At 43.4% G+C, this 12,887-nt stretch overlaps 1 protein-coding gene across 7 annotated transcripts in view; it reads right to left on the bottom strand.

Moving 5' to 3' along the window:
* The window catches only part of KIAA1217 (KIAA1217 ortholog), a 330,037-nt gene that overhangs the window by 186,141 nt on the left and 131,009 nt on the right, over positions 1 to 12,887 (bottom strand). For 2 of the 7 annotated variants that reach the window (XM_060161567.1, XM_060161576.1), the window contains exon 3: positions 4,416 to 4,496. The exons of the other annotated variants lie outside the window; for them this stretch is intronic. In XM_060161567.1, the coding sequence (XP_060017550.1) occupies positions 4,416 to 4,496 (81 nt within the window). The remainder of the gene's footprint in view (positions 1 to 4,415; positions 4,497 to 12,887) is intronic. 7 annotated transcript variants of the gene reach the window in all.

The following is a 12,887-nucleotide window of genomic DNA, read 5'->3' as shown; positions in this document are numbered from 1 at the left end:
GCAAAACATTTAGAATCCAGAAGGATTCTTGTCTATGGTGACCTGAAGATACCCATGCCCACCTGGGCCTCTCATGTGTTACTTCCCACAATTAGATTCCAGGTAAAAGGTTTGTCCTCACAGATGGCCCCTGAAATGAGGACACAAATTCATGGGGAAAACACGGGAACAAAGACACATTTCCATGTTCATGCCATGCAAAAATTTGCAGGAATCCGAAACTGCGTAGACTTCCACTTTCAAGAAAGAAATGATTAAGAAAGAAGAGCCCAAAGCCATCAATGCAATTTTTTGGACATGCAGATCACGCACTTCACCTTTTAAGGAGACAGACTCTCCCATCCAGAGCTCTGACACCCTTCCAGTAGCTGCATTTTAAGGCTTTTACAGTTTGACTCCAGGTAAATTTGGAACTTCAGCGATTTTCTACCATCTCCTGGATATTTTCTACTTTTCAACCCCTTCACAATGTGTAGATGATGCGATTCTTCTTCTTTTTTCCTTTAAGAGGTTTCGCTGTACCTGGAGAAGAGGCCAAAGTGGGTTGACCCACAGATAAGGTGTGGCCTCTCCCACCTCCAGGATGCCTGGATGTCAACCTGCCACCTGCCTGCCTGGTGGTCTACCTGGGATGTGACACAGACTCGCTTCTGATACAACACCTTGAATCGGCTGCTCTCTGACTTCCCTTCAAAGACAGAAAGAGACAAATCCTATTTAAAGATGATGAGGTCCTGGCTCGCCATCATCTCTCCTCAGCATCCTTCCATCAAGTTAGAAACTTACACCGTCAGCAAGTTCCAAAACTGGATCTCATTAACTCAGCCCCCCCCACCCCCTTCAGACGCACGTTCCTACAATTATTATTGAGTGTTGTGCTTCATCTTGAAGGAGTTGATGTAAAATGAAAGGCCAGATGAAGAATACTGCTGTTTTCCTGTTGATGCTGTCTGTTACGTTGACGGATGTCCCTTTTCTGAAGGCATGAGCAAACAATGTTTCTTTTAGAATTTAAAACAAAGAAAATAATTCTGCCTTGTGAAGGAGTCATAAGTATTGCTTTGTCCTCTAATGAGAAGTATATCAAATATATATAAAATACCGCATGTATCAGAAAAGTCGAAGCTAAATTTAATGTTCAAGCTAATCAGAGTTGGCCATATTCATAACTTGGTCTCCTCCTCTTATGCGGTTTTCCCTTTCGATTTTTAGTTTAGCCACCTGAAGGTAGATGTCTCTTTATTGTGAGCTGCCTTAAGTCAATCAATCCGTTTCTTTCTCTTTCCTTTTACTCGTGAACTAAGACGGTGTGCATTATAAACAAACAAACAGTTTCCGAGGCTTTGGCTCCTACCGTCCGCATTGGGAGGGGCTTGAGCAAGGTAGCAGGTGCCTTTGCAACTCAGAGTGCCTGGAATGCACTTAAAAGGCTTCGGGATAATAGGTGTCCACGTGAAGATGTGTTATTACAGAGATGAAAGGAAAGGGGCCTGCTTGCAGGCTTTGAAATTTCAAGTGAAATACAACCAGCGTCACACTTAGTGCTAAGTATGCCCCTTAGAAGGCCTCCTCAAAAGCCATCATTCAGCTCATCTCTGCAGCCCAGACTTCAGTTTGGAGAGGATGTGGGACGCCAGGCCCAGGGGTGATGCCCCTAGAGCTTAACTACACTGTTGTGAAACCAGAGAGGTTTCCCCGATAGCAGAGGCCCCCCTTCCTCAGCCTGTCCTGGGAGATTTGAGGATGTGCATCCTCACAGTGAAGAAGGAGCTGGCCTTCAGTGTCAGCGGGGATACTGTGGTGCCCGAGGTCACCAAGCTTCAGTGCTTGAGGCCAGACCCTATCCGGACATCTTGGGAGTAGAAGCTGCTGCTGGTTTTCAAACTCTCGTTTCTAAACACACACAGCCCATTACCACCACCAACTGCCCTCCCAATTTCCCTGCATTGATTTTCAAATGAGAAAAACCTTGTGAAAATTCCGACGAGCTTTTCAGGTCAAAGGTTCTTTTTCCCTCTAGTTCTGCTATAAGAAAGAATACCAGAGTCTGGAGAGATGGAAAGAGAACAAGATTTAGAATGAGAGGACTTTAATCTTTTTATCACGCTGTTCTTGCAGAACACAGGCTCCAATCCTGCCATGCACTGGCAGTGCGACCCCATAGGGAAGCTCTTTGAACCTTAGTTCTCACTTTTATTAAAAAAAAGATCTGGGCTTCCCTGGTGGCGCAGTGGTTGAGAGTCCGCCTGCCGATGCAGGGGACACGGGTTCGTGCCCCGGTCCGGGAGGATCCCACATGCCGCGGAGCGGCTGGACCCACGGGCTGTGGCCGCTGAGCCTGCGCATCCGGAGCCTGTGCTCCGCAATGGGAGAGGCTGCAACAGTGAGAGGCCTGCGTACCGCAAAAAAAAAAAAAAAAAAAAAAAAAAAAAAATCTGAGTATCTGCTTGATATGACTGTGGTGAGGAGTCACTAAGGAAAAAATGCACAGGAATTTGTCAACAATAAATGATGGGAAGCATTCAGCTGCTCTATGTAGTACATTCTCGTAAGGATGGTTCTACATGGCTTGGCTCCCTGCTGTGCTTGGAAGGTCCCATGGTTTGTGGGGTCCTGTGTGAGAGGAGAGGATACACCCAACCTCTTACTGCCACCACCTTGCCTGAAGTCGGTAAATGATTACTTTCAACTTCAAAATAGAGATTGTGACATCCTTAGAGGCTGTGGGAGTCACTCTTTATCAAAGAGAAGAAAGAAAATCTTCAATTTCCCACCTTAACTTTCATCCCACTCCTTCTCCAAAAAACACCATTGTCACTGTAACTTGTATTTAAAGCCTTAAAAAAAAAAAGCTATTGAAAAATTCTCACATATTCCATTATTTGCTGATATGTCAAAAAATAAAAGTTAGCAATGATAATTTGTTTCAGGTTTTAAGAAAAAAAGAACAGTGAGAGGGACCCCAAACTCTGTAGAAAACCCTACATCACAATGTCAAGTCTCTGTTCTGAAAGTAGAAAGGAGTAGTTAATGGCAGCATGTAAAGTTGTGGGGAAGAGCTCTCCATGCTTCCTTTTCTGCATTTCTATTTGATACACAATATGTGTGCAAGGAAATCATAAAGACAGCTCTATTTTGCATGAATTACAGAGCTGTGAAAACAATTAAGAACTCGTGGAAAAAATGAACAGTAAACACCTCATCAGAACTGAGCTGGTGTAGAGTAGGACCGTGGGTCTCTGTCGTATGTGTCCCCCAACTTTTCCTTCTATGTCTATTCGTTTGGGCAGGAACTTTCTAATTTGAGCTTGTGACTTTAGACAAGATCAAAGAGAATGATTATAAGAAAAGGAAGGTGAAGAGGTCATTGAAGACTGACCGAATGGCCAGGAAGTCACAGATGCCCTAAAGCCCGACCGCCGGATGCTTCCTGAGCAGTGTGTTTTGGGCCTCACAGTAAAGACCAAATGGTTCTCATCTGGGCAAGCTCCGGAGACAATAAAGAAACAGGCCACGTTTGGGGGACAAAAAGGATACGGGTGGCCATGTGCCAATGGGTCAGTTGGTACAGGTACCCAATGCCAAGTCAGGTGTCCAAGTACTGGACACTCTCCACCCCCTTCCAGGTGTAACATTCTAAACTGACCTATTATGAAATAGGGGACATTGAGGGTTATGGGGAAATAAATAATATATTGAACCTGACTCTGGGGCCTGACTGCCTGGAGTCCCAACTCTAACTTACCTGTTATGTGGCCCTGGGCAAGGTATTGAACTTCCCTGTGCCTCAGTTTCTTCATTTATGAAATGGGGACCATAGGATGCCTACCCCATGGGGCTGGCGTGAGAGGTTAACGCTTGTAAAGCACTTGGAACAGTGCTTGGTGCCTAGTAAACTTTATATAAATATGTCTGTTCCTATCATGTTTATTATTAAGATGTATGCCAGTGAAATGGTCTGGACCCCATACTGGGTGTTTGGGAGCCAAGCGAAAGAAGAGTCCCAGAGCTCTGAGGCTGTTAGAAGGATAGGTTTCTGTTTCAGCTCCAGAACCTTTCTGCCTTGAGAAAGCTGCTGGGGCCAGAGCCCCACTTTTCAGAGGACTGTGCAGAGATCTCTGAATTGCCGTCGCGTTACTGCCGATCCCACAACTCCAACTGTGGAAAAGTTGATGACAGATTTCGAAGCAAGCATGCGATTAGTGTTTATTTTTAATATTCACTCTCAAGATTTTAAAAAAAATGCACAAGTTTGGGAATGCTGCAAGCATTTGGCTCTGAGAGGTTTAAACCCAGGCTCAGGGTAGACGGGGACAGGAACAGGCTGACACTGATTAGAATGCCACACGCAGCTGAGTGAAAAGGCATGCGGCGAGGTAAGACTCAATGCAGAGAAGAAAAGGTAAAGTACTAACTCGCTGAGATGATTCAATTTTCATCAAGTACCTTTGAATGTCAAGTTCTGCCTGAAGAGAGATCAGCATGTGCTGCAAAGCCTGTGTATCAGGAGAAAAAGAGAGAAAAAAAAAAGAAAAGAAAAAGGGTGAAAACACGAACAGAAAAAGAACAGTTGACCCAAAGGAATCATCTATTTGTTCATGATGACAGTGCAGCACCGTGAAGCCCTCTCCCCTGACAAAGAAAGACAGAAAGGTGGTAGTCCCATCCTTAGGATTTAGAGAGATATGGTGAAAGCCAGCCCTGACCAGCAGTGAGTTTTCCCCGACATGTCTCACAGCGGGGCCCTTCTAAATTCACCTGGTCATTTGAGAATATGTCACACTGGCTTGTTGTCCTTGAGGGTGTCTCAAGGTTGCAGGCGGGTGACCAGAGCCAGAATGAAATACCTTCCTCAGTCAGAATGCAGTCTGGTGGTGAGCCCCAGCCTGCCATCTTGACTGGCACTGGCCACTGGGCCACTGGCCACTGGGCTGCTCTGTGAAGACAAGAGTGCAGGACTTTTTGTGCCTGGGCTGCGCCACACCAGATGACAAGACTTCTTCACGAGAAGATCCCAGGTGAATACTTACGGGAACAGCAGATCAGAATTATAGTTCAGGGAACAAATTCTGACATCTGAACCTGGCTGACCCTGGAGGATGTCTTCCACTTACTAAGCTTACTGTACCAGTATTTAAACATTTCAATTCTTATTGATCCACTGACTTTCGGATAACTTAATTTTTAAAAAAAACCATGATGGAAAGATGGTTTTGTGTTTTAAAAAATGAAAACTTCATAATCCTCATGCAAGAAGAATGACTTACTCTTGCATCCAAAATCAGCCATGAGAAGGAAAGGCAGGGTCTCAAAGAGATATCTCTACCACCACGTTCATGGTGGCATTATTTACAATAGCCAAAAGGTGGAAGTGGCCCACATGCCCATCAACAGATGAACGGATAAACAAAATGTGGTCTATACATACTGAAAGGCATTCAGCCTTAAAGAGGAATTCTGTTACATGCTACCACATTGATTAAACTTTAGAACATAATACAAAGTGGAAGAAGCCGGTCACAAAAAGACACATACTGCATGAGTTCACTTACGTGAGGTACGTACAGTAGTCAATTTGTAGAAATAGAAAGCAGGACGGTGGTCAGCAGGGGCTGGGGAAGGGGGATTGGGGAAGAGCTGTTCAATGCATGCAGAGTTTCAATTTAGCAAAACGAAAAGAGTTCTGGAGGTTGGCAGCACAACGACGTGAACGTACTTAACGCTACTGAACTGTACACTTAAAAATGGTTAAGGTGCTAAATTGTAAGTCATGTATACTTTTCCACAATTCAAAAGAAAAAGGTAAAAAAGAGAAAAAAATCAGCCAATGAGGTGTCACGGTTTGGCAGCTCACTTCATAAGTTACGGCGTGTGCATACAGATATATCCACATGGATAACCAGCACACACAGAGCCCCTAAATACCATCATAACTGGATTATACAATAGCCATGATTCATACACCATGACAGACTTAGATATAGATATGTACTATGCGTGTATTTCCTTTACTTCTGAATAATTCTGTATTATTTAGAACCTAGTCTCACACATATCAGACGCAAATCTCCACAAGAAAAAGCACACTTGAGTTCAGAGAGCGATCTCCAAAAGCCAAAAGCCAGGTCTCCAGACAAGAACAGTACTCAAATATTCTACCCAGAATGCACTCGGGGGTTAAAAAAAAAAGGAAAAGAGACTTTTAAGAGGATAGGGGAGTGACACCATTAGAAGAACTATCAGCTAGACTGACCTCATAAAAGCTCTTTTCGAGGTGAATATATTCTCCTTTGAAAGGTGAGGGTTGCTGTAGGGCCTCTGATTCTCCTGCTCCCAAGTTTATAGGTTTCCTCAACTATGAAAGAAATACCCCAATGAAGACCACAAATAATAACACCCTGTAGGTACATGATAAATAAAAGTGCAAGATGCAAACAGGATGATAGATTTGAAGAGCTGTTGTGGACAGACAAGGGGGAAAGAGGTACAGAAAATCACAGTTTCCATCTCAAGGAGATGGGGAATAAAATGGGCTGAGGGCGGAGGCCCTGGGGGGGACACAGCCCTGCACACAGGCGACAGAGAACGGAAGGGGCTGGAGGAGACCAGCGCCCCAACCGTGAGGCTGCCAGGAGGGGCGGAGACCCCCAACCTCTCTCTGCAAGGCGACTCTCAGCAGAGGAACCTGCACCAAGCTTAGAAAAGCTGGACACGAGGGGACAAAAAAAGTCACTACAGCAGCTGCCTTAGGTGAAGAGCACCTGAAATCCAAGGAAGAAAGGGCAAGAGAATCACATAAATGGTCAAACGCTCCACGCTTGGAGCAAACCCGACCGTGGCTGCATCTTTCTTGCCTTCGTTGACTAAGGTCGAGGAAATGCAGAAGCTGGAAGAGTGTCCCTGGGTCAGAGCAGGAAGGACCCAGGGGTGCTGGGGTGGGGGAGTCCATCTCAGAAGATGCAATGCCTCCTACAGAGAAAGGGACTTGAGGCCACAGGAACATTAATCTCTACACTGATAGAAATTTTCTCAGGATTACAAAATGAAACTCAAGGGAAACTTTCTCACTTCTTGCCAGGCTCCATCTGCGTGGAAAATATTTTGAGCCCTACAGGTTTTGAGCCCGACAGTAAGAAAGCAGAGAAAGAAAACTGGATTTTATTAGGCCACTCACATACCCCCATTAAATCAGGTGGGTAGAACTCAGAAGCCTGATTTATGGATTTGACAATAAACCAGAAAATTGTTCTTAAAGAAAAAAAAAAAAAGACTGGGTGGGAAAGGAGTTGAATGTCTGCAAGTCACTTCAGAGAATTACAATGATAATCAAGTACTTTATCAATATAGCGACGTTGCATCAAGATTGAGGGAAATGTAACTGGAAGAAAGCGACAGCTCGCCGCCACAAGGAAACAGCTGGAGCGGCAAAAATAATAACGCTGTAAAAATGAAACAGAAGGACACTTTAATTACCTCAAAGACTTCCAATAAATCCAATGGCTATCCGAAGAGGAAAATGGCAGAGAAACTACAGATGTTGCTCTTATACTGAATGGTACTTGGAATGTCTTTGAAAGGCTAAGTGTAGCTGGAAGGAAAACAGGTTCAACAGTTTTTTTTTTTTTTTTCCTTAAGAATAAAAACAATGCTGATGAGCCCAAGAAGAGCTGATCAGGAAGAGCAAATATTGGGTAAATGCCTAATACCCAGATGTGGCAGAGAGAACCAAAGATGAACAATAAACACAGTATTTATAACACTGATGGGGGATATTTATTTTCTTTGTTTTGCTGTGCCTGAGTTTTCTATAATAAAGAGTTATATAATAATAGAAAAATCAAAGAGTACGGACAAAGGTGACAAAAGTGAAATGTAGGTCTCTAGCGAGCAACAATGAGAGAAAAACTGCAAAAAAGTTGGAGACTGCCAAATTCTTTGTACTCACAAAAAAGTTCTGGTTTTATTCAGAAATTGGAGATTTTTCTGATACCACTTTCCCTTTAGTCAACTTTTGACTACTTGGGAGTGGTTTAACCAGTCTGAAGATGAACTGTGGTTAAAGAAAATGCATTCAGGAACAAAATGAAAAGATCTAGTGAAAACATGTCTATATTAGGAGCTCCCTAGAGTTTGTAATTCCACGGTAATCACTGAGTTGTCCACCATATCTTCTAACATGAAGATCTAATTACCAGAGCATCAACTTAGATGCTTATTCATGTTTCTAAATTTATGGAAGCACATTTCCTCTTCCTCCTCTCTTACCGTCTTTATTTTACAAATAGAAAATTATCACTCTTAGTTTCCACTGAGTTCAATATTCGAGGGATGCAAAGTGCTATTTTTAATCACCTTTCTGAAAGCCTACTACTGTCTTCCTGCTTTTGAAGTCACGTGACAGCGATTTATTTTCCTTAAGCCTGACCTTCCTTATCTGTAAGTGGGGACATTAATAGTATTTAAGTCTCATGGTTGTTGTGAGGATCAACTGAGATTGAGGCATGTAAAACACAGTGCACAATTCTTGGCACAGACTAAGAAGGCAAATGCTAGGAATTTGAGACTTTAAAAAAAAATATTGCGTTGTCAAAAAGATGCCTTACTTAAACAAATAACCAGGCAATAAATGTCAAATGTCTTAAAATTTTGTACACCGTTTTGGTTCAGCCATTCCATTTCGAGCAATTAATCATAAGGAAATCTACAATAACCCACAAGAAAGCCCCACATGGTGTTGTGTTTGTGTATCGTAAGGTGTGCACACAATGGAACCGACCAAATCGAGCAACACTAAGAATGATGAAGTAGCCGACTCTAACAACACAGAATGAAGTCCACACATATAATCATGTTTGAAAAATGGCACGTTTGGTTTTCTTTTGAGTCTATATGCCTAAAAAAAAAAAAAAAAAGATACATAACAAAATGTTAACCCACGTGGGTTGTGAGAGGGTAAATGATTCTTTTACTCTTTATCTGTTCTTTCTAACATCTCTAGGATTTACAAGTATTACTTTTGTAATAAAAAATACGAAATTATTTTTAAAAGTCACCTGGGATTTGGCATCAAATTATTTGCGCTTGCCTTTCTGATTCGCTTCTACCTCCAAAACACTTAGCATTGAATATGAGTTGAAGAGCTACAGATGAATTTAAAACAAAAGGAGAAAAAATATTTTATTCCTTTGAGAGCCTTAAAAATGAGGAGAGCAATAAGATTATATCCAAAGGCATTGCCTCTATATCACTTGTCATCTCGCCATTTTGCTTTCTCATGTTGATTAGTATCAGTCTCACCACAAGGGGGCGCCTTGAATTTAGCAAGTACGATAATAGTCGCCAGCATGATGGAAGGAAGCAGCTGACGTCCCAAGCTTAGGAGGAAACGAGACGCACTCCACACTGACTGCTTTTCGTCAGTCTTCACCCTGTTCAGAATACCTCACAGAGTTCCCTGTACAAACTCACTTTGGAGGTACGTAACCAATCTTCGAAAGAAACCACAGTGGGCTGACAGCTTGTGTCACTGCTACCAATGACAGAAGGGAAAGAGAGCTGATTTAACATTAGTAGCCACTGTGACACAAAACTAAAGAGCCCAACAAAAGCTAATGTTGGGGAAACAGTCTTAGAAATAATTCTATCCTAAAGACACAGAGTTCTATAAGTAACTTGGAGACCAAAGCAATTTCAGGTTATTTGGGGTAAAAAGAAAAAAGAAAGTTACTCAACTGAGAAACCCAAGTGTAATATAATTCTTCTTCTAAAAATGTTTAAAATATTAGAGATGGAATCAAATTAGGTGGACGTGGGAGGCTTTCTAAGTCATGCTAAGATTTATAATTGATATAAGAATGCAGTTGACCCTTGAACAACTTGGGGAGTTACAGGCACTCCACCTCCCACCCCCTGCATAGTTGAAAATCCGTGTACAACTTTTGACTCCCCAGAACTTAACTACTAATAGCCTACTGTTGACAGGAAGCCTCACTGTTAACATAAACAGTTGATTAACACATACTGTGTGTGTCTTATATATTATCTACATATATTTTATGCCTTCATGACATACCTCTTTCTTAATTTGGGGGGATATTGCTAGGCTATGCGGTTCATTTGCAAGTTTTTTTCAAACTGTTGCAAATCTCAAAAAATTTTTCCAATTTATTTATTGAAAAACATCCATGTATAAGTGGACCCACGCAGTTCAAACCCATGCTGTACCTGGGTCAACCGTAAGCTTAAAATGTAGGATGAAGCCTGAGGATTCTGAAGGATAAACACACAAATAAAAAAGGCTGCAGCATGTCACAGAAAGAGTTCAGGGTAGAAATCTGAAGAATTTCTAATTAACTAAGAATCTTAAAAAATCTGAAGAATTTCTAATTAACTAAAAATCCTAAGTAATTCTGTAGTGAATTTTGGACAGTGATTGGGAATGCAACTTTTATTTTCTTTTGGAAAGAAAACTGGGCTGGAGCCTCTGTTTCGACACTTAATATCTGTGAGACTCTGGGCCATGTACCCTGGAAATGCTACCTTCCGCGGTCATGTGTAGCTTCCTCGTCCATGAGATAATAGAAATATTAATAATAAGACTTAAATTACAGTTTATTGTATGAAATAAGATAACTTATGAAAAATGCTAACCCCAGGGCCTAGCATACAATAAGGCAGCACCTGACTTAATAAGAGCCTGATAAATAATTGGATTGCCACGGCTCTTACCCAGTATGTGGCCCGGGGAAGTGTCTCAACCCCTCTGTGCTCGTGTTCTCATGAGTCAAATGGTGGGAAGGAGTCTGCTTTAAAGAAAAACAAAACCCCAATAAACTTAGTATTCTTATGCATACAATGGAGTCTTCAAAGTAGTGGGTTTGCAGGGTCGCACAATTTTTTCTATGACCTTGCCATTGTCTGCAGAAACAGACTGTGAAGGAAGCAAGCAAACCTGCCACCTGCAGGGCAGACATTCAGCCAGTTCTCCCTGGAGCTGCACCACCATGTTTTTGTTTTTTAACATCTCTATTGGAGTCTAATTGCTTTACAATGGTGTGTTAGTTTCTGCTGCATAACAAAGTGAATCGGCTACCACCGTGGTTTATGGTCACTTCTCCCATAGGACAGCCTGTGCCACAGCGACTCTCAGTCATCCTAAGACTAACCCTGGTCGTACATCTTCCGTTTGGTGTCTCAATCTCCACCCTTCCCACCTCCTAGAGCAGGAGCCTTAAGTGACGCAATAGATCTATGAGGGATTTGAAAGAGTCGAGTCCCGTGGAAATGAAAGGTGTCCGTAGGATAACAAACGCTGCGGGGAGCTATTTATAAAGCTGACTGGTGTCTCGTGAACAGATCTCCGGGTCCCTTCCTGACCCTCCACGTTCCCACATGACAAACAGGGAAATGGAAGTCAGCTGACTTGGAAATATGCCTGCCAGGTGCAGAGCGTTTGGGAAGAGTTAACCCGGGTCACCTCCACAAGGGTGACAGGTGTCCCCCCACTGGGGGCAGCCTACGGCCACCAGGATGACCGGCTCCTCGAGAACCCTGCTGACTTTTCCTCCGCAGCATGAATGCCACCGGATACACGAGATATTTTACTTACTTGGTGGTTTCTTGTCTGTCTCCCCGGTGCCCCCCTGCCCCACACACGAGTGTAACCACCACGAAGGCAGGGTGTCTCCAGGGCTCAGACTTCCCTTCTATAATGAATGGATGGAAGGCTGGAGGAGAGGAGGTGGTGGCCTCTGGGAGCCTGGGCTTCCTGCAGCCTCCTGACTTGAGGGCTTCCCCCTGGACCCAAAACCTCGCTGGGTGTGAGTTCAGATACATGCCCGAGGGGCCGTGCCTACAGCCGGCAGGTGGGCGAGCTCGGCCGTACTCACGCCAGCCTCTCCAGCCATCGCTGCTTCGTGCCCCACCAGAGCATTTGTGCCCCCCCAGAGCATTCCAGCCCGTCACCCCGACCCCCCCCCCCCGCCACCCCGTGCTCTTGTGCTCCTCGGCCGCTCTCACAACCTTCTCGAATAGAGGAAAATCTCCATCTGATACGGAATTTCTGTTAGGCAGGGTTTCTCTTCCATTTTCACCAAAACCCTCTTCCCCTGGAACACGAAACTCAAGTTAATCAAAAAATACTCCAAACCCCTCAAGAAGAAAAAGGCCTTCCAAACCGGAAGTTTCCATTTCTCCCTCATTATACAAAGGCTTTGCAATCCATTCCACCCTTGCTTTAATGGGGGCCAGTCCGGGAAAGTGCTGCAGAAGTCACAGCTTTGTGCTTTGTGCCCGAATGGCAGGTGGCAGTTAACACTTGCCTCACTTGATCTGACTGGACCGTGCCTTGGGAGTAGCCTTCTCGGGCTCGAGACCTGACAGAAGGTAAGAACTTTCGGGGATGGGGGGAGGGATAAATCAGAAGCTTGGGATGAACATACACACACTACTCTATTTAAGGTAGATAACCACCGAGGACCTGCCGTCTAGCACAGGGAACTCTACTCAATACTCTGTGATAACCTATATGAGAAAAGAATCTAAAAAAGAATGAATATATGTGTATGTATAACTGAATCACTTTGCTGTACACCTGAAACTGACACAACATTGTAAATCAACTATACTCCAAGACAAATTTAAAAATTAAAAAAAATTTTAAAACCTTATAGAAATTAAAAAAAAAAAGAATTTTCACAGGGCGGAGAGGTAAGAGAATTTAATTTTAATAGGGAGGGGAGGTGGGGTAAGAAACGGGTCATTTACTGAGGCCAGATGAGAATGCAATTCTAATTCCACTTTTTCTCCCACAGAAAACAGACACAGAGTCTGGAATCTCTCAGATCCCCAAACCTGCGTCAGAAGTGTGCTGTGCTGATTCACACCTC

Source organism: Lagenorhynchus albirostris, chromosome 1 (assembly GCF_949774975.1).
Source record: "Lagenorhynchus albirostris chromosome 1, mLagAlb1.1, whole genome shotgun sequence".
NCBI classification, from domain to species: Eukaryota; Metazoa; Chordata; class Mammalia; order Artiodactyla; family Delphinidae; genus Lagenorhynchus; species Lagenorhynchus albirostris.
Note: the sequence above shows the minus strand (reverse complement) of the source record. Positions and strands in the feature narration are given on the sequence as shown.